This window comes from Mesitornis unicolor, unplaced genomic scaffold (assembly GCF_000695765.1).
Source record: "Mesitornis unicolor isolate BGI_N332 unplaced genomic scaffold, ASM69576v1 scaffold8001, whole genome shotgun sequence".
Taxonomy (NCBI): Eukaryota; Metazoa; Chordata; class Aves; order Mesitornithiformes; family Mesitornithidae; genus Mesitornis; species Mesitornis unicolor.
In genome coordinates, this window is record NW_010161634.1 from 22708 (window position 1) to 44387 (window position 21680).

Sequence of the window (21680 nt, forward strand, 5' to 3'; positions counted from 1 at the left end):
CCAATTTTAGGTCTGTGTTACATTGGTCTTCTATCAAAATGAAACATACCTGACACTCTGAACAAACGCTTTTGATGCTGCTACTCGCAGATGTTTTCTTCCAGACAAGTTTTCCATTATGCTCTTTCCTTGTATACAGGCAGTGGTGCTTAACATTTCTTGTCTCACTCTGTTACCAGGCCTGAATAAAGGCAAATAGTTCAAGAAGCGCTAGTCTGACAGTCTAGGAACACAGCAGCTCCTATTAACGATGCTTTCGAGGCATCACTAAATAGATGTTCCTGGCTCTGGAAGTTACAAATGCTTCTACTGACTTTTCTTTTAAAATCAGAAAACATCTGAAAAACTGAACATTTTGTGAAAATATATCAGAAATAAAATATTCTTTTCACAGATCTAATGAAAGTAACTGTGAAATTAGATTTTTAAGATGTTATATACATTTAGCAAGGGGAGAAAATAGATTTGGGGTTTTCTCCCCATTATTCACTATTGTACATCAAAGAAAATGCTAGTTCAAAGTCAAACTTACATGGCAAGCAATTAAAAACAAAAATAGGGAAAATTAGACAATTTTTGACATTTCTTTTGGACTTGGTCTCACTTATGTTGGTAAAGTATGCACAGGGCTCTGGAGAAACTGATTTTGATCATATTCTACTACATTTAAAAGAAAAGAAAGTATATTTTGGTCCCAGCAGTTAATCAGTTAAAAATAAGTAAGTAAATAAATTTACTTTGTTTGGTTAACAGTGGTTTTGTAAGAAAAGTAATAGCATTTGTAAGATTTTTTTAATGTCTTAGTTGCGATGTGCAGTCTCATACAGAAACACGGCCCCTGCAGAGCCCTCCTGCGGTTGCGAGCTGTGCCCACCAGAGGGCAGCAGTGCCCCACAGCACAAATAAACCACAGCCAGTTACACATTTAACCCTTCTCTGTCCTCCGGTTGTGCTCTACCATGGGAAGAGCAAGTTTATCTTCCTCTTCTCTGGAAGTAGCATTGACAACCCATGACTACATTTCATTGTCAGATAATCAAACGTTTCCTCATTCACTGGTTTGCAGACTGCTAGATTTGCACATGTTCACATTTCAAACTTCCAACATTCCAACAAATTCTTAATAAGTGGAGTTGATTCCTTTTATAAAATTGATAAAATTGATAAAGTTGATAAAGTTGATTCTTTTTATAAAATTACATTTTGTTTTTGGAGGAAATAAAGTAAAAAATAAGGAGGATCGAAGAATATCACCTTTTTGTAATAAAGGACTTCACCAACAGACCAGTTTATGTACAAAACCTATTAAATATTTTTCTTTGAGATCAGTTTAAATGATCAGTTAAGTACGACACTGGGTTTTAAAGAAATGAGCTGCATTGCTGCTGCACCCACATGCACAGGCAGTGCTAAAGACCACAAGGACTTCAGACATGAAGACACCAGAGCTTGGCACGCAGCAGCCATCTGGGACACAGCTGTGTCACCTCTGGTCCCTCACAGCTCCGTCTTGTTCCATGCCCTGTGTGGACCCTGTGTGCGTTAAACCAGTTCAGCACTGGAACCAGTTCACATCGGCAAAAGAACTGGAGTAAGCTACTTTCTGCTTGGAAATTATGGAAGTGTGAAAAGGCCATTTCAGAAAAGCTGTTATCCCCAGAAGACGCTCAAACGCACATAAAACAACACGGTGAGTCACTCGGATAACAAATTAATGAATGAGGTCCAGAGCCCCCATCTGGACCTTGCGCTGCCTTTAACTCAGGCTGCACCGCAGAGCTCCAGCCTCATCTGCGGTGCCTCAGTACCGGGCAGTGACAGTGTCAGCAGAAACAGTAACATTTTCCTTTCACCTCTCACTCCGTAGTTTCTTTGTAAAAAAGATTCTTTCACTTTGATTATGTGATCAGATGCACTTGCCCTATTTACTCTTCCTGCAAAACTTAGTTAAATATATCACAGTATCACACGAAATTTCAATTTATTCATACTTACATTTCGTATTTCTTACTATCTCTGCTGTGGAAAAAATGCTCATCTGATCGCAAGATCCTTTTGGAACAAGTCATTACTGTATCATGGTCGTGAGAGACATACGCAAAGTACGTCAGTCGTGTCAGCGTCTGCAGTTCCACCAAGGAATCTGACCAGCGGCATTCCAGAGCCAGTTTCACCAGCTGGAAAATAAAGAGTTTAAGCTCAGGTTTTTATCATACTCTTTTCTGTAACACTTACATGCTTACAGCTGCACCTTCCATACAGCCCACCTGGACACAGTACACGTATGTGATGAATCAATCTAGATAACCAAAGACTTTCAAGAACAACCAAAATAGACAATAGAGATGCAACATTCACCCTGTAATAATGTTATAACAGCGTAGGTAAATCCAGCTGTAAGCATGCATGTCTTGAGCAGCAGTGTCTGCCAGGACTTACTGTATGTCCTCAGAGCTCCTCTGCAGATCACTGGAACAAGACTCCTGAAATTCAGGGCCTGGTTTAGTTCAGCCAAAGGCAAGAATGGGAAGGGGGCTGCAGTGAGGTGGGTGTTGGTCTTTACCCAGGAACAAGGGATGGGACAAGAGGAAACGGCCTCAGGTTGTGCCAGGGGAGGGTGAGGTTGGATCTGAGGGGAAATTTCTTCCCCAAAGGGTTCTCAGCACTGGCAGGGGCTGCCCAGGGCAGTGGTGGAGTCCCCATCCCTGGAGGGGGTCAATGGATGGAGATGAGGGGCTGAGGGACATGGTCAGTGGTGACAGGGCATGGTTGGACTCCATGGTGTCAGAGGCCTTTTCCAACCCAATGATTTTATGATTCTATAAAGTTTTCTCCATAAAAAACAAAAGGTCAGAAGCAAGGTTCTGTACAGAAGTCACCTGATGGTTATGGAAGTAAACTGTTACAGCAACATGGTAATTGTAATACTGAATCTAACTCTAATACTGGTATTCTAATGCTATCTGGTTTTTAGATAAAAGAAAATATTCAGTCACAAAAATCTGTTACCTCTCATAATAATTCTCTCTCTTCGAAAGTTTTAAATGAAATAAATGCTACAGTACAAAAGTTTCAAAATTAATTTTGCCTCCATCCCAAACTGAAGCTGAAATCACATTTGTACAATGCAATTCCTTAAAACTTGAGAGCTAATAAACCAGAACTGAATACCTGAGATAGGCTAGGAACAGTGAAATCCATGAGACCCAAGCCACTACATGAATACATTTCTAGGCCAATAAGAATACTTGCTGCAGGATTTCGTGTTTCACCATCATTCTAAACAGAAATAAAAAATTCACATTAACAGGTTATTTTTTTTCAAGTATTATTCAAGTATTTTTCAAGTATTATTAAAGACATTAATTGAGATAACAAGATAACAACAACTACGTTTGAAAACCTGAATTTGCATTAAGCACATCTTCCTGTCTTTACTGTGGCCTTAATATGGGGGATTTTATGTACTTACTTACCTGTAATTAACATTGTGAACTCTGAAGTACTACAGTTTAAACATTAAAAAACCATACCAACAACACAATGATTGTAAATTCCATGTATCACTGAGGGATTCTGGTTTTATAGACGTAATAAAGTAAAAAGATAGGCATAAAATAATTATTTCCAACTTAGTAGGTCCATATTCTATATATAAATTGACCGTATTAGATGTTGATATAAATATGTTTTTCTTAGCATTTTTAATGTAGCCATTTTTTTATCTTAAATGTATTAATTCAAACCCAACTTTGTTACAGTCATCATATAACAAACATCACCATAATTATTATTACGCTCACAACAAAAGGTACAGTTCAGAAATGTAGACTCACTGCTATGCCCAATGTGAAAAATTTGCTGTATTCTGTTAATATTTATGGGAACTACAGCCAACATTTATTTTCACATTTTATTTAAATACAGAGAAGAAAATAAACACTGACAATTTCAGGCACTATTAAATGAATTTATGAATTCAATTTTTCAAAGATAGGTTTCACCATGACACAGGATTTCAGGGAAATGATACCTCCTCCTCTGTCCTCAGCCGATGCCCAGTCTGCTGCTGGTGTAACTGCTTTGCTTTCACCCACGTAGCAATGACCCGCTGCTGTGCTGCAAGAGGTGCTGCTTCATGAGGGGCGGTTCCAGTTGCCACATTGAGGGCAAATTCACAAATCTAAACACCAAGAAGAAAAAAACAAAGACTGAAACACGGGAGAAACGCGGGAAGCTGTTTGTATGGAAGATGCCACCCATGAGTTAATTGAAAATCACTGCACATGAATCTCTAAGACAACAACATCTCTCTGTGTTCAACCCATAGGCAAAGAGGGGTTACAGTACTCAGGCTCACTGTGCATTTGGGGAGGACCTGTGGAGGCCCTGTAAAAGATGGTAGCTTATTTATTGCAAAAATCCCTACAGTTATGTATATGAATTGTAATACATGACAGCAGACCAAAAAAGACTACAAACAATGAGGACTTTGTACCTCTAAGGCAGCTTTGATATCAGGAAGTCCACTGGGATCCACAGAAAGAGGCTGGATGACATTTGCTTTTTCCTGTTTCTTCATTGAAGCTCTTCTGTTCCTGTCTCTTGCTGCATCTCTTGTTTCCTTCTCAGCGAGTTCTGTCTTTGGGATCCAACAGAGAATTAAGCCCCGAGCCAAAGCATCGCATAACATCAATAAAATCGCAGTGCTTCTGTAGAAGAAAACAAAAATAACGATTTCCTGAAAAACTGACCCAAGCCAACCTCCTCACATAAACCCATTTACTGATGGCACTGTGTTACTCTTCATGCCATCAGCTGTTGAGCTGGAATTACCTTTATTTCAAATACATTTCTTGTAAAACACAAACAGAATTATCCCCAAGAGTTCGTTGCTGATACAAGCTAATGTAAATACCAGCATTAACAAGGGAGTATCCCCACCTCCATCAAAGCCGTGCTCAAAGCATTGCTCTCCAACACAGCCTGCCCTGGGCTGAGCTCGCTGCCAGGCACAGGCCCATTCTGGGGGTTTTGTCCCCCACCAGACCACGTCAGCCACTCTCCCACTGTGTTGGCTGCAGAACAGGACCTCTCTGCACTCCTCTGGAGCCAATGTTTCATTTCCATGGTCTCTAATGTGCACATACCCTTTTTTTTTTCTCCTCTTCTCTCTCATATTTCACAACCTTACTCTGATGAGAAATATGCACAGTGAACTATAATATTTACAATATAATTCAATCTCAGAGCAGCTGACAGCAAGCAAACACATTTTGAGCTGTCCTGCAAACACACAGGCTAGGAAATCTTCCCGAGTATTTTTGACTAGCTTAACAAAATGCTATTTCACATGTGTTGCTACCCCACAATGAAGAGAAATTATTATTGCTTAGTCTAAAGTTAATATGGCTTACAGTGAATAATAACAAAGATCAAATAGAAAGGATTAAAAAGTCATTTTCACACCACGACATTAAATTTATCTTCTGAACTACTCTGTATATACCAAAGTCCTTCTATTACTAATAAAAGCCAGCAATAAATCTTTCACAGCACAAAGTGACTTATAATATTTGTAAAACTAATTTTTTCTGTTTTAGGAAAAACCAAGATCATGTTCATAACCAAAAATCAAAGTTTACCCATCGTGCCCAACAGCTCTGATGGCTCCAAGAAGAGTCTGCAGATAGGAAATAATTCCCCTCTGTCTTCCTGAGGAGATGAGGTGTCTGTTGTAGTTCAAGACGTACACCACGGTGTTGTGAACCATCCAGGCTTCGTTCAGTTCTTCTCCTATTTCGGCTGCACGCTGAAAGTTTTCCATTGCATACTGAGATAAGCCGTCAATCCATAAACTATGGAATTGTTATAAAGAAGCTGTTATTCCAAAACTTCAACACTACAAGAAATTATATCATAAGTTTAAATATGCAGTAGTACATCTCCATCAAAACCCACACTTTAACTAGTTTTCAGTTGTATTTACTAAGTCTTCATCCATTAACTCATATTTTACTTAGATGAGAAGAGAACTCAGGAAAGGAATGGGTATCAACATGAAGCAAATCGTCTCTGACACTCAAGTGCTATTAGCTTAAAAAGCAGTGGCTACAGTTGTGCTTCACCCCCATGTTTATTTTTTTAAATGCACGTGTGAATCTACAAATCAGTGTGGAAATCATTAAATATCCATGACAGGGCTCTACTTGAACACAGTGTTGAGGTTTCTTTTTCACTTAACAACTGCACGTGTTCTTGCAGTCAAAGGTATCTCCACATGTTCTGAACGGCTAAATTCATTCTTATAGAATAATGACTTTCTCATAGTCTGTGCAATAATTTTCTTTCAATAACTTCATTTTTTTCTTAATTATCAAGATGTACCATTATGTAGAAAAAGCAATATTAAAAATACAGAATTAAGTCACAAAACCAAAAGCAAAACCCGACTATGTCAACAATGACATCGTAGAGCAAAGTGCTTTTTTCCTGCACTTTTCATCTAATTGGGTAAACTCAAACAACTTAGCCACAAATTTTGGAACAGGATCCTCCTTGTCCTTTGGTTCTGATCAGTTTATACCTTTTCCCATTTTACTGAACACTCGGCAAGCAGACAGTGATAAACTTCACTTGATATTCAGATTTACTGAACAGACGTAGGGACACAACTCTGGCACCCAGCTCTTTCAGGACATGACCACTGTCACAGTAAGGCTAAAACTATATGAATGTGAACAAGAGAGTTAAATATCAGCTTCAGAATCCTCCCTCTCCTCCTTTTCAAGAAATAATTGTGCGAGACCAGGAAAACCCAATACTTGCTCTGTTCTACTCTTATCATTTCAGTTGGCTGGATGGAACAGACTGGTTTTGCAAACTGGAGTAATTAATTAATTGTATATATTTGGGTACATTGACATCACAGTTATAGGAGCTAGATGAAGACAAGCAAGACAAGGAGGGTTTTTGATTTGAGGAAATGTATTTTTGAATATAGAATTTCATGGTCTAAATGTCAATAAAACACGTATTTAATAGTTTTAAGGTTGAGATACTAGCTCCTAGTTTCAGAGAAATAAACATGAATGAAAAATAAAATGCACTTTCCAGAATGAAAGCAAACTAAGGAAAACTATTTCAAACTACTTCCTTTTAAGATTATTTTCCTTTTCCCATTACCATGACTACCTAAAAATATGAACCATCTGGTGACAATGAATTTTACTAAGAAGACACAACTTCTGCAATTATCTGTGTGATGATAACAACCCATTAGAGTTCCTAGGGCTTGTTGTACAATGAAGAAAAGCACCTGTAAGTTTTCCACTCTGGATCGCTCTCGGGAGGCTGTGGATCACATCCGGGACGATGCTGACTTGTGTCTGGAGGTACAGGACCATCGTTCAGTTCAATCCCCTGCAGTCTTAACAGATGAACAGTTGCCTGGAAAATAAAGACAAATAACCTTTCTACTCAGGTTATCATTGTGAAAATAGACTGTGACGTAGCATGGGTGTCGTTACCTCTTCGAAAATGAAAAAATACATTTGCATTACAATAGAATCCCTTGTAAAATGTGTTATCACCACCTGCAGTGAAACCACTGCTGCGGTTTCACACAGCACTTTGATAAAGGTGCTTCATGAAACCACTGCTTCTTTTAGTTCCTGTGGAAATAGACAACAATAAAACACAAAATTCTGGTGCTTTAAGATTTATACATAAAATTATACGTAACAAAACTAAATGAAACAAATACGATTGGCAGCTGTGTAATTTATTTACCTCTGCAGTAATGAATCTTATTTCTGCTAAAATTCTGAGTAAATCTCTTTCAAAAGAGAAGGATTTAGCGGGCAGCAATGATTCTCCTCGTGAGCTGTCACCGTGATCATCACCCATCGCAGCTGTACTGGCTTTCTTCTTTGCTAAAAACAAACAGATAAATCCATTATTATTACCACACAAATCAGGAAAAAACAAAAACCTTTATTTTAAGATTTAAAAATCCCTACGCATTCTTAAATCCACAAGTTAACAAGTACAGATTTAATTTTTTTTATCAGTACAATTTATTGCACTGCTTGAGAAGAATGGGGTTTGAGTGTAGAGGTGTTGGTTACCTGAGATTTTGCTGCATTTGTGCGTTAACTTCAATAGTTGCAGCAAATAACTTGCTCCAGTCGTAACAAGCATACTGAAATTACATTGATATGAACATAACCCATGGCCTCTAGTTCGTAATTTTCCTAATTAGGGCCTCTAGCCCTAATTTTATTGCTTGATTGGAAATGGAGTGCTAGATATTGTGTAGCAGCTAAAATCTCAGTGTGTTTAAATCATGGATGGGGTTGACTTTCTGGCAACGCAAACATCAATAAAGAGAAAAATAGCATTATATTTCTTTTGTTTAACAATGAAGAGAAAGGACCGAGATTATTTTAACTTGAACACAGAATTATTTTAACATGGACGCTGGCCAATAGCGGGTGCTGGAGGAAAGGCAGAAAAAGGAGGATACACAAAGCTGATTTTTCCTGGCCCATCCTCAGGGTTTTTCAGGATCTCTATCCAAGCAATCTCCTGAACCAGAGGCTCTGCTCAACCCATCAGGTTCAATACTCCTGATGTATCTTTGTCTAATGTTTTAAACCATATTTTGATATTCCAAACCTTATAACTTCTGTTTAAAAGTCATGGTTTTATTTTCTTAAATCCTACAGTCTGATAATCTGACTGGATTGCTCCTGGACCAAACTCCTTTTTTACTTTCTCCAGACTACCCACATTTCCCCTCCCATTTCTTTTCCAAATCACAAACAAGCTTTTACCAGGAGCTCAGGACAATTACACACCACCAGCAACATTAATAGGAACTGGTATTTTCTTTCTATGTACCTCTAGAACATCTTGAATTATTGGCCTTCGCACTACAACAATCATCTTTGCCCTGTCCTCAATATGATGTATATAAATAAAATCTCTCATTTTTCTCACCCAGCAATCCTAGAATTAGCAGTAGTAAAGAAAAATGAAGTGCAACATGAAAGTGAACAGTGCCCACAGTTCTTGGAGAGCTCCAGATCAACCCTCAGCTTCTCTTCCTGCTGTACCTACGGGCTCATTCCCATTTCACTGAGTACGAGCAGTATTCCTGCAGTCAGAAACCACCCGGACACACGACCTCAGCTGCTGCACCCAGCGCAGCTCTGTCTCCTTTGCATTTACAGGAACACTCAATGAAAGCATGGGTGGGCTTCCAGGAGACCCCCACAGCTCGTGAGAACGGAGACCCTCAGCAAGGTCAGGCACTGTTTGATTTGCAGTGAATTTCCAGCATCAACCAACTCCAGCAATCCCGTTACCACCTGATTGAGACGCTTCTGAACAGAGCTGAAGTGTCTTGACCTGTGCCTACCCAGGATAAGTGTTCAGCCTCGCACAGACAGAACCATAAAGCCCTGCAAACATTCAGAGTATTGGAAAGACGTCTTTACCTCGAAGGTGCAAAACTTGTGAAACAAAAATAAGGACACACCAGTTCCTATTAATGATGCTTTTGGTGCGTGGTTGCCCTCAGTTTCCCATAAGTACTTCTTTTTCCCTTTAGTTTGAAAGAGTTGAAAGATGAAACATGGCAAGCCTGAAGATGCAAAACTTGTGAAAGAAAACAGGTAAGTTAATGCCCTGTTTTACATGGATCTTGGAAACAATCTAGAGGAAAAATGTGAGACTGGTTCAATCAGCATTGGCTAGAGACAAAAGCAGCCAACAGGGTGTGCACTAAAATCCCACCTATCCTTAACGGTGTGTTTTACAGACTCACAGGCAAAAAAACCCCAAACTTGTAACAGAGATACGCGAGAGCCAGCAAGCAGCCGGCGGTCTGACAGTGCCCTTGCCCTGCAGCGAGATCTTCCTACACCGTGGTCGATTCTCGGCAGATGAACAAGGCAGTTGGATACTTCAGTGCCCTTCAGCTCCCCAGGTAACCACGTCTGACAGAGATGGGTACTGTGCACCCAGACCTCCATTAGGAATGAGCCTGTTTTCTTAGACAGGTGGATACATCTCACACAAGTACTTTTCTTTAGCACTGCTGAAACACTTCAAAAGGCAAAGTATGGTTTCACCACAGAAATGTATCGACCTGTTTCTAGATTCCAAGGTAGAAAGAATGTCCCATGTATGGACAAGAGCCTTAGGGAACTTTGGGAATGGGAGGGAAGAAAATAATAATATTGGCTGCCTCCTCCAAGTAACTCTGATAAATGAGCAAAAAGTTCCTCTTACCTCATTCAAAATAATCTGTTCACTTACTTTTTTCAGGCTTTGTAACCTTCCTAAACAAAGCATCATCATACAAGAGACAAAATCTGCAAGCTGCGCGGCACACATCCCATGCTTCTTGTTTACGCGCCACTTTTGCCAGATCTGCCCAAAGTAAAATTCTACCAAAGAAAAGCAGATATAAAATCTCTTTATAAGCAGGATTATCTTCCACGCATCAGGATCAACAACAACAACCAAAATCACATCAGCAATGATGGCCATCATAAATAAAATTTTAAATATAATGAAAACTAATAAATGGAAGACTTATCAGTAAAAGAGAGAACATTTCTTATTTTTTTTTAAATCTCCTCAGTATATCAAGAGAGGGACAACATTCTTGCTTTGGATAGTAGTAACTATACTGAAATTTCAAGATGTGTGTGGGACCCCTAACTATCTATCTTATAAACTATACTAAATATTTCAAAACTGATGTTGAGAACTTCAAAATAAGTTTTGAAAACAAGTTCAGATTTCAAATATTTTAGTTTAATTTAGTTTAAACTTCACTGTGGGAATTTTTAGTGCGGCAAAAAGGAGGAAACACTTTCCTTTACATAATGATAAAGTTACATACAAATAAAGTAAAGCCTGTGATTTTCATATGGATTAATCTTTGACTCTCAGAATGGACTACACCATTTCTCTATCAAAAAAGTAGTAGCACCCGATGTGGTACAAGGACCTAAAAAGACACCGAGCAACTTCTCCATTGTACATCGACTTCCTCAGCCTTGACCCCTCCTTCCCCTGCGTTCCGTGCGTACCCACAGCTGACCACGTGGCAGCGGACGAGGAGCAGCGGCAGAACACAGCGCGCGGGACACGTGAGGGGCGCGGCGCACGTGAGGGGCGCGGGGGCTGCCCCCGGGCTCTGGCGGCTCTGCCTGCAGGGCTCGGCCTCTTTCAGGTAGCACCGGTACCGAACGGCGCAGCCAGAAACCTTCCTGCGGGACACCGCTACACAAGAGGTGCTGCTTCTCTACAGCCATTACCTCTCTCTGTCATTTGCATTTCTTAAGCGTTTCAAGTGTTGCTCAGCTTGCTCCACACTTTTCATATGATGATGTGCTTTTGCACAGAGGTGGCTTATTTGACTCCTACTTTTACCTGGGGAAACTTAGCAAAGAAAAAATAACGTAAAGTCATTTTTAAGTATTAGAGGTGAAATAATCCCCAGGAAGGGTATGAAATTTGATTCATAACCACTTTCTGAAACACTTGAAATCCTGCCCTTTTTTCTGTCTTTCCAAGCTTTCCCAAACCCAACCAACCCACATGAAAAAACCCACACCCCACCAGCATCTCTTGTGGGTTTTTTCTGTTACTGTTTTTTGTTAAAAATACTTTGCAGTGCATTATCCAGCATATGATAAGGCTTTGTTACCTAACTATGCACATATCAACTGATTGATATGTGAAAGTGCTCAGTATAATACATAATGACAGCGACATCATGCGAGGTTGCAGCGTAAAGAATGGAGGATTAAAAGAGTACATAGTTCTCTTCAGAAAAAGAGAACTTTCTTTGTTTTTCAGAAAAAACAACCCTACAAATGTGATGTCCTGTCCTATGTACATTTTAATAATAGAGTTGCATATATATTTTCATACTCCTTCAACAAACACGTTTAACTCTGTGGTAATATAAGTGTCATGGAAAAAGCAAAAATCTCACTCTTCAGTGACAACAACTTTAACAACTTAAATCTTTCAAACCAGAATTTTACCAAACGTTGTGTCAAACAGATAGTATTGTAATAATCATAATACTGTGATAATCTCGTTCATTTAAGTGGGTTATCTTGGAAGGCTACTGTGTAATAAGATCTATTCTGAGAAAGTTTGGATATAATTTTAGAGTTGTCAACTCAAAATTCAAGAGCAAGTACAAATGCATGCCCGCTTTTAATTCTCTTCACTGCACAAATACAATGCATTTCATTACCTTAAATCATGCATGAAAATGTCTTCCGACAAAATAATCTTCATGTACTTAAAACTGTACTGCATGAAGTGGGACTGTTGTATCTGTAAGTTCTGCGAGTACTTACTTGTAAGTTAGTGTGCCTATTTATGATCCACATTTTAGAAAGTAAAGAAAGAATTCATGCCGATATCTCTGCAAAACTCAAACTCTCAAAAGCAAGATTTTAGAATAGAAATACAATTATAACATAGGATGAACACCCAGTATTGTATGTAATTAACAGAGTACTACAGGGTGAAACTTCTGAAAATACCACTTAAATTTACCTTGGGTAAGAATATTCAGGAGTTGCACACAGTGAAAATAAAATCGGAGCACACTACAGCACAACAATGAGATTGAGACAAATTCAGAGGGAAAAGCAGTTACATTTCCTCTCCCAGCATCACAAAATAAATCTTAGATCCCGAATGAAATCAACAGGAGCTTCGCTGCAGCATTCGGCAGAACTGAACTGCAGTGTTCTCTGTGTGAGGCCACCAAGTGCCATGGCCAAACTTTAACACCGTGCAAACCAAAGTCCAGTGCAGCACCTTTCAGTCACACATACAAGCGTTACCTTTAGCTTCATTTTCACTGTCAAGAACGATTTTAAATGAATCGGGAGCGAGTGCAAGACCTGCATTTACCAGAAGGGACCTATTTTTCCTCGTAGTATCCTTCTGCTTTCCCTTTTTAGCCTATGTAAAGAAAAGAACTCATTGTTATAAGGTTCATTTTTATTATATTCCTATTTATAGATCTTATTTACTAAGCAGAACAGAATGTAGATAATAGAACTTGGTACTACCCAAAAAATACCTATAGGAGTTGTGTATCTTCATATATCTTATGTATCGTTATGCAGTATTATTGTTGTTGAAAGAGACTAAAACTTTGGGTGCTCCTGACATGAATCCATCGAAGATAAATGAATACAAAGTTCTGTTCATGTTCCTCGTAGATCTTTACAAAATATTCCTCAGTGTATAACCTGTCATGTTATACTTTCTTAAATAAAGAACAGTATTTATTTAGAAACCAACAATCACTACAAAATATAAAAAATCCCTAGTCCACTCAGAATTAGCTAAAGTTAGGGGAGGTTTAAGTGAATTTAATAATTAATAAGTAACATTTAAACAGAGTGAGATGTATGGAAAAGCATTAAAATTAGGAAAAAAATAAAGTTCCCTTGTCTTTGTCGTAACAGTAGACGTACCAATTCACCAACTGCTTTGCATTACTGATTTTGAGTTCTGGGAACACATCCTAATTTATGTGAACACATCCTAATTTCTGTCAATATCCCAGAATGGTGTAGAGCTGAAACTTCTTTTCGCCAGCTAACAACCAGCTGCCAATAGGACTTTTGTTCAGGTGCAGGCACCACAACAGAATTAGATGCAATAACTTTTGACAAGGTGACTCTAAGTGTGACACAACACTGATTTATCTCAAAGCCAGCGAGGATGCTGAGTTATTTGTCCACTGCTCCCCTCCTAAGAATTAAGCTTTGAACACAACTGGAAAAAATCCTCCGTTGCAGCCTTCAGAGTGTGAAGCAGCACGATCACCACAGAGAGAATCAGAGGTTTTCAAGGTAACAAAGCAGGTGGATGCTGGCTCTACAGATGTGTGGTTCTACGGAACAGCTGGCTTTCCTCTGCCAGAATTTAATAAGCAAACGTTTTCCAGCTGCCACCCTTATTCTTCATGATTACCTGTTCAATCATCATTCCTGCCCAATCCTCTGGATGCTCAGGTGACTTGTGCAGCATAGCGTATACACGGAGACGGTTTAAAGACACTCTGAGATGTTCCTGATACGGCCCACCGTTGTTCAGATGTACAGCTTTTTGCAAATGTTTCATAGCCGCCTCTATTCTATCCCCATCTTCTTCAATACGAGCTATTTCCATGTGAACTTGGCAACGCAACAAAATCAACATGCTAAGGAATATGGATTTAAATGTAAACTGTTAAAATGAGGCAAACTAAAATTCTTACACGTAAAAATTACCCCAAAGTGAAACTCAATAATTGAAAGTGACTCCAGTTTGAAAATAGTCCCTTTTTAACTTACTTGTCTTTCCCATGTTCACTATCATGTCTTTTTAATGGAATCATAGAATCATGGAATGGTTTGGGTTGGAAGGGACCTCAAAGATGATCTGTTCCACCCTTCATGGGCAGGGACACCCAAAATCAGCCCAGGCTGCTCCAAGCCCTGTCCAACCTGGCCTTGGGCACTGCCAGGGAGGGGGCACCCACGGCTTCTCTGGGCAGCCTGGGCCAGGGCCTCACCACCTCACAGGGAGGGATTTCTTCCTGATATCTCATCTAAATCTCCCCTCTTACAGTTTAAAACCATTATCCCCCATCCTATCACTACATTCCATGATAAGGAGTCCCTCCCCATCTTTCCTGTACCCCTTCAGGTCCTGGAAGGTGCTCTACGGTCCCGCCGGAGCCTTCTCTTCTCCAGGCTCTTTCCTCTTCATGCAACTAAAAAATTACATTTTAAAAACACTGAAAATATATTCCTCGCCCTCTTCTGTAATACTTCTATCAGAAGCCACCAACTGCTCTGCTTAAATGACAATAATGTCGATGGTAACTCGCTCTACCACAAAGGTCACGGTCTTTGCTCTTACTCAGAGAGCATTTGGTCAGCCGATGCATGGTCCAGACTTCACCAAGTACCTCATACCAAGGTTTACTTGTTCCACTCAAATTAATAGGAAAGGTGAAGCTACTTAGGTTCTTAAGCTTAAGTACAGCATAACAGCAAACAGAATAATATAAATTTTTAAAAAATTATTTATTAAAAAATATTTTCTTAATAAAGTAGGTTTTTTAATTAAAAAGAAGTATCACCAAAGATACAAAAATAGTACCTTACAAGAAGTCTTATTTGATACGTAGTGCAGAAGCCGTGATGTTTTTTAAAGGTAATTTTTGAATTGTATGTTTTTAACCAACGAAAGTGATGTTAATACAAGAATCTAAACCACTTTCCAACACATTTACTCATACTGCAGGTTTGGAATTTTCTCATACACTTTTGATTAACTATAGTGTTTTTCAGTTCCTAACAAATGTCTCTGTTTGCTATGGGCCATTAAACAGAGTGAGATTTTGCCTTAAAGGGACCTATATTTAAATGATTAACAAGGAAACGTTCGCAATATGCAGACGTTAATTTATTACAAAATAGTGGAAAATTTTCAAAGGCACTTAACATCGCAGAGCCTGAGTTTTTAGATGAGTCTGGTGCTCAGTCATTAGGCCTGTCGGAGTAAGGAATTAACAGCACACAGCACAGACGGGTACCTGTCAACCTCCTCGAGGACATCAGCCACCGCCATCAGCGGCCTCCGCACACGTTGGTGCAGGTTGTGCTGGAGCAGAGGCAGGCAGAGATTCCACTGGGTTGCGCAGACAACCTGGATCACATCGGGGTCTCCCAACTGAACCGCACGTTCTAAGGTTACCTCAAGCTTTTTTATCAACTCCAGCTGAGCCTACACAGATGAAAAATTTATTAGCATATATGGCATTTTCCTTAATATAAACCATTTGGTATTTTTTAAAATAGGTATTGACAACTAAGCAGTATTTCTTCTCAGTTCTCCATTTCAGGCAGAATTCTGTCAGCTATTCCCCTTTCTTATGATAAACAGAAATTGGAAATTGTGATATATTTGTGAATTCAGAAGGCTTAGCTGCCTTTTTTTTATACTTAGCTACAAATTCAGTGAAAGAAAGGAAAAAAATAAATACTATGAACGGGATTTGCCATACTGTCAAATAAACCTGGTTCCTATTAAATCTAAAAGCAAATCCTTACCTATAGTAACGCACACTGGCTTATTAAGTTCTTTTTAGAGGTTATGCGATTAAAAAAAAATAAATTAAAAAACCCTAAACAAAAACCCTCTCAAACTGCATACACTATGGCAGGAATACTTAGAAATATCTAAATATCCTATTTTTCATTTAAACAGTATTAGCACTGTGTTTAGTATTAATGAAATTATTTTCTCAAAAGGGGAATGAAGTTTCTGAATCACAAAACAGGAACAGCCAGAGATGGAGTAATTTAAAGCGCCAACACTATTGGTTTCCATGAAGCATTCTCATACTTCCCATTTTAGGAACTTTATGTGCCTCTAATATCTGTTCTAAGCTGCTCATCATAAGCATCTACCTAATCCCATTGATAATACTGACAATTTCGGCTCCTACTTTTGATGGTCTGAATTATAACTGAGTCAGTAGAACTCTAAGAAAATCCCTCCCACTGTGACAGTCTGCCAGGAATAATCTGCGTTTCTCTGACATAGGAATCTGTATGAGATCACCCGTAACATGCAGTAATAGAACTGGACTCAGTGATCCTCAGCTGATCCCCCCCAACTTGAGATGTTCCACGAAAACACCTCCACAAGAGCGAAATATGAAGAGACTCTCGCCTTTGCATGCCTCCACACCACCATCTGTACTCCTGGAGAGTAATGCATTACAAACCTTTATATTAGGACAGAAGACTTAGGGGAGGAATATACGACTGTTGCGTATTTTTTCCTATTTTCTTCTTGGCAGCTCAATTAGAAACAATATCAAGTTTAAAAGATTTTCTGATCAGAACAATGTAATTAAGATACACAAGTCCAATGCAATTTTCCACATTTAACAAATTAAAACCTTTACTTTTCCTCTCAAATTTAATGTGAAATAACATACCTCAACGACTCCTTTCGTGTAAGTCACAACTTTAGTGCCAATTTTTTTTATTTCATATTCATATTCCAGACATTCTATTTCAATAAGTTTCCCCTGCTCCTATGAAGTATCAACACACAGAATGCTCATTTTAATAATTAAAAAGGAACACAATGAAGATTAAACCCATGCAGTTACACCAATACAGCACTGTACTTTCTTACTGAAAATCCCACTATCGTAGCTAATTAACTGAAGCGATAAAAAGGGAGCAGAATTTGTTGCTTGAGCAGCAGCCACCTCTTACCAAGCTGAAGCTGCAAAATCTTTACTGGGATTTTTAAAGCTGTTCATTGCCAGACTTTGCAATAAGAAAACCAGCATACACTTGATTTTTCCTGTACTGTACTCTGATTTCAGTTCTAGTACATTCTTGCTCACTGATGTTATTTAAAAGGTACATGCTTGGAATAAAGGAGAGCTACTCAAGACAGAAAGGATTCATTGTGATGGCTAGTGCAACTTCTAAGTGAAAAAAGAGGTTAGATTTCCAACATCTCAGGAAAGATCTGGCTGTTAAATCATACAATTTATACATATGGATCACCTATGATACTTTGTATTTGGTTTCATATGGTGCAGCAGGGAAAGGCAGACAGCATCTCCGTCCATCATTCATTATGAGCTATTATCCATCACTCAGCATGACCTCTGTTAATTTAACATCCCCGTAACTGGAAGGCAGATGAGCTCTCGGAAAACTTAAGTAAATGTAGAACAGCCGTGTCATGTAATGAGAAACACGTACAGAGCTGGAGTGCACGTTATGGCTGAGAACTCTGTCAGTGTTTGCAAAAGCCAAGGAACAGGAGCTCGGCAGAGATTTCTCCCTCCCATGGCAAAGCAATGGTGAACAACCTGAGGCGTCACCAACACCTCCCGAGGGCGAGGACCCAAACAGGAGCAGGGGGCAGCTCTGCTGCAGAGGGGACACTGCGGGGATCGGTGTCTGTGCAGCTACTGCAGCTGTTAAATCACTGCCAGCCCTTGAGCTAAGGAATTTAAACACATCTGCAGTGCAATGGTATGGACCTGTGGATGATTTTAGAGTGGTGGGAAATTTTCAGAAAAAAATGGCCTGAAGTGTATAATAAAAAAAATTCCAGTGAGGATAAGCAAAATTTACAAGTAACTCAAAGCAGGATCCATGCAAAGGGAAGATCACACAAAACTTTAATCTAAGAATACTCCTCTGGATTTCTCGCTCCAATGACTGAATATATTGCTCAAGTCCTACTTCCCAGAAAAGGTAACAACTCCGGGGTGCTTTTATTTGGCAAGCTTTTTTGGACTGCTCCTTCCATCAGTCCCCTAATCGTGCTCCAGACAAATGCTGTTTTCTCCTCATCAAAATCAGAACTCTCACGCTGTTCTGCAAGGCTGATACTGTTCTCATAAAGACTAAAGTGAATGCATGCAACATTAACTGCTCTTAGAGCTTATGTCTTGGTGACCAATTACATCTCAAAGGGTAAACTGGTTACATCTTCAAAACCTGCGGGCAGCATTTGACTTCAGATCACACTGTTCCACTGATAACATTTTAAAAACATTGGCAAAAGTTTACAGTTAACATTTATTTGTCAAGACTAACTGCACTAATTACCCTGTTACACCTACACACTACTTTCTGAACTTACACCTTCTCTCTCGCTTAAGAATAGATCACTTATCCAAACAATTGTTTATATTTATGAACATATAAACAATACAGAGATGGACAGAGGATCCCAGAGCCATCAGTATCACATTTAAAGTATAATCACAATTGGAGGGGGGTGGTTTAAAAAAAAAGATCAGTTGTAATCAATATTAATACTTACAGTAATCCCAGCTCTCTTCAAATCAAGTATACAATCATGAGCAACCTTAATGCAGTTTACTTTCATAGAAAAACGAGCCAATTCCAGAATCAAAGGAATCCTTCAAAAATAGAGAAACATCGCTTCAGAGAATCTGATATTGCTTTTATGGAATTAGAAAAGCACTGTATGAAAGTAACTGTGTGCAATAGATCTGAAACCTTGAAGTCATCTTAGTGTCAGAGGACATGTGGTTACACTAGTAATGCTCACATTAACAAGGAAAAAAGAATAAAGTTGACTACATGAAAAACTACAAAAGTTCATCTGTTATGGAAAACAATTTGTATTCTTCTACTGCAGCCTTGCACTGTTCCTGAAGAACATAAAAATACAGAATTAAATGTATGGAGCAGAAAGATGGTGAAACAGCAAAGAAAGACCGCAGGTCATTCTGTAAATGCAATGCAGTCAACTGGTACACAACTTAAAATAGTCAAATCCCTCAGCCGATTATTTGGGAACGAAGGAAACAGAAGACACACGGTGGGAGGCTGTTTTAAATGTTTGGATCTCCGTAAATAACCAGATCAGCTTAGTGTCCTGTCTGGGATAGGAGAAGTAATGAGATAACTCAATATCATCAAAGAAGTTTGACCTTAATGAGTAAAAACGTAGTATTAAATGAGTAAAAACGTAGTATTACTTCCATATGTAACAGCTGTGATATAACTGTGTTCTGTTCAGTCTGCATTTCAAAATTAAGCTGAAGAATTGAGAAGGGCCCCAAGAAAAGCTAAAAATTAACTCAAGTCTGAAAAGCACTTCTCAATTCTAGGACCTTTTAAAAGTCTCTTTTTATCAACAAGAAAAGGTTATGGAAAGAATTAATCATGTTATACAAACAGCTATATGGTAGAAGATATTTAATCTTTGGTTCTTTATTAAAGCCTTTTTAAGTCCTAGAGGACTTTTGCCTTTTTCTATGACGACCTAAGTGTTAACGCAACACAAAGTACTGTAACTAAGTACGAGTTCACTCTTTTCAGGGTCAACGGGAATTTTGACAGACTTCAGTGGAAGCAGAACCAGCTTTGGCATCGACTTCCACAGTGCTATGACAGGTAAAACTCACTTCACTCTGAGAACAGATGCTGGAGGTACATCGTATTGTTTCAGAAGGACATAAATGGAGTTCAGACTTGTGGTGGCATCACTTGGAAATTCATCTGTGTCCCACTGCCTGCAATATATTAGGAATTGATCATAATTTTTCACAAGAAATATTATTGCATAAAATTTGAAGTAACTCCCCTAACTCTGGAACGGATGGCTCTTGTTCCAATGTATCAGTTGGGTACCTGGGTTTTGAAATGTCAAAAAAAACAAAAATTAAAATCAAGTCAACGCAACCTACTTCAGTATGCCCAGTAGGTTACCCAGAGACAGCCAGATTTGAAGCACAAAGAACATTACAGCATAAGAACTGGTATTTCAGACAGCAAGTTTTATTCTAAGAGGAAAAAAAATGGCGTGCAAAGCTGCTTTCCTATAATGTCAACATAAATTAACCCACTGTTACTAAAAGAATTAATACTTTTTAAATGGGAACTGTTGACACATTAAAAAAAGAGAGCTTGTTACAAAGTCTAATTTTCAAAATTGTTTCATGCCTTTAAAATGTAAGAAGTTTTAAAAGTATTATGCTTTCTATCCTTGTGACTCATGCGCTGCATTTTAGGTGATTACCCTGCTTCACCTTCACTCTCATACATGACTTGTATATGGCACCACAATCTGCTGGATACAAAAACATCTTTCACTCTCTTACTGTCCTTGCCCTGAGAATATGGGTCCAACACGCTGTGATTCCCAAGTCCCAAAGCACAGCTCACTTTTCAGCCGAGGCTGCTCCCCAGACAGGCCTGGCAGCTGCGACCCAAGCTCATCTGTGTGGTAGGTTTTTCTACTGGCAGATGGGACACCAGAACCTGCCCCTACCTCTGTAATGCCAAGCATCACAGTGCAAGTGGAAGGATACATTTTTATACTTACAATTTTAACATCTGCATTTTATAAATAACTGAAAGATGGATGGAACTTTTTATTTCCTTCTCTACCTGGGAAATATCCATCAGTTTGTAATATACCTATAAAATAACAATTTCATTATTAATTGACTAAATAAGCAAAGACAAGTCAGACACTCAACGGGGCCAAAATAAAGCAGGTATGATGACTGCAGGCTTTTTCATGGCCTCTGAGGGCAGTGAGGCTTCTACGATAACATCTGTTGTTCTGCATAGATAGCACAAAGATCACCTAGCAGAGCTACACTGACCCTCATACAGTGAGAATCAGAAGTATTAGCAGAAATTTAAATGTTGAACTAACATCTGAGTCAGAATTCTAATTAATCTATTTTTAATAACACCATTTGATAGCACTCATTCTGAAATAATCTCATCTGGCTACAAGAAATGACCCCTATGGAAATTTATCTGTAACTTAAAATTACATAGAACAAAAACATAGAATACATAGAATGTAGAATGAGGAAATTACAGTAAACTGTAGTTACTTCAATTTAGTGGTAGAGTTACACATTAAACGTGCATATAAATAACATGGAGCAGTAGGGAGCTCTTTAGTTTATAGTATCAAAATACACAAATAGTAAAAATCTCTGCATGTCTACTGTGTCATCTGGTAGCTCACAAAATGTAAATGAAGGAAACAACGTAGGTAACAACTGTAACTGTGATCTTATGAAATGTAGG

At 38.7% G+C, this 21680-nt stretch overlaps 1 protein-coding gene across 1 annotated transcript in view; it reads right to left on the minus strand.

Annotated features, from left to right (window-relative positions):
- The window catches only part of CFAP46 (cilia and flagella associated protein 46), a gene marked incomplete at both ends in the record, with an annotated part of 49535 nt that overhangs the window by 21526 nt on the left and 6329 nt on the right, over window positions 1-21680 (minus strand). Inside the window, 17 exons of the mRNA XM_010193382.1 lie at window positions 50-181; window positions 1996-2177; window positions 3172-3279; window positions 4034-4183; window positions 4499-4712; window positions 5646-5858; window positions 7319-7449; window positions 7792-7934; window positions 10327-10457; window positions 11337-11460; window positions 12891-13011; window positions 14035-14263; window positions 15647-15837; window positions 17060-17158; window positions 18922-19021; window positions 20036-20143; window positions 20956-21050. Coding sequence (XP_010191684.1) covers window positions 50-181; window positions 1996-2177; window positions 3172-3279; window positions 4034-4183; window positions 4499-4712; window positions 5646-5858; window positions 7319-7449; window positions 7792-7934; window positions 10327-10457; window positions 11337-11460; window positions 12891-13011; window positions 14035-14263; window positions 15647-15837; window positions 17060-17158; window positions 18922-19021; window positions 20036-20143; window positions 20956-21050 — 2471 coding nt within the window. The remainder of the gene's footprint in view (window positions 1-49; window positions 182-1995; window positions 2178-3171; window positions 3280-4033; window positions 4184-4498; window positions 4713-5645; window positions 5859-7318; window positions 7450-7791; window positions 7935-10326; window positions 10458-11336; window positions 11461-12890; window positions 13012-14034; window positions 14264-15646; window positions 15838-17059; window positions 17159-18921; window positions 19022-20035; window positions 20144-20955; window positions 21051-21680) is intronic.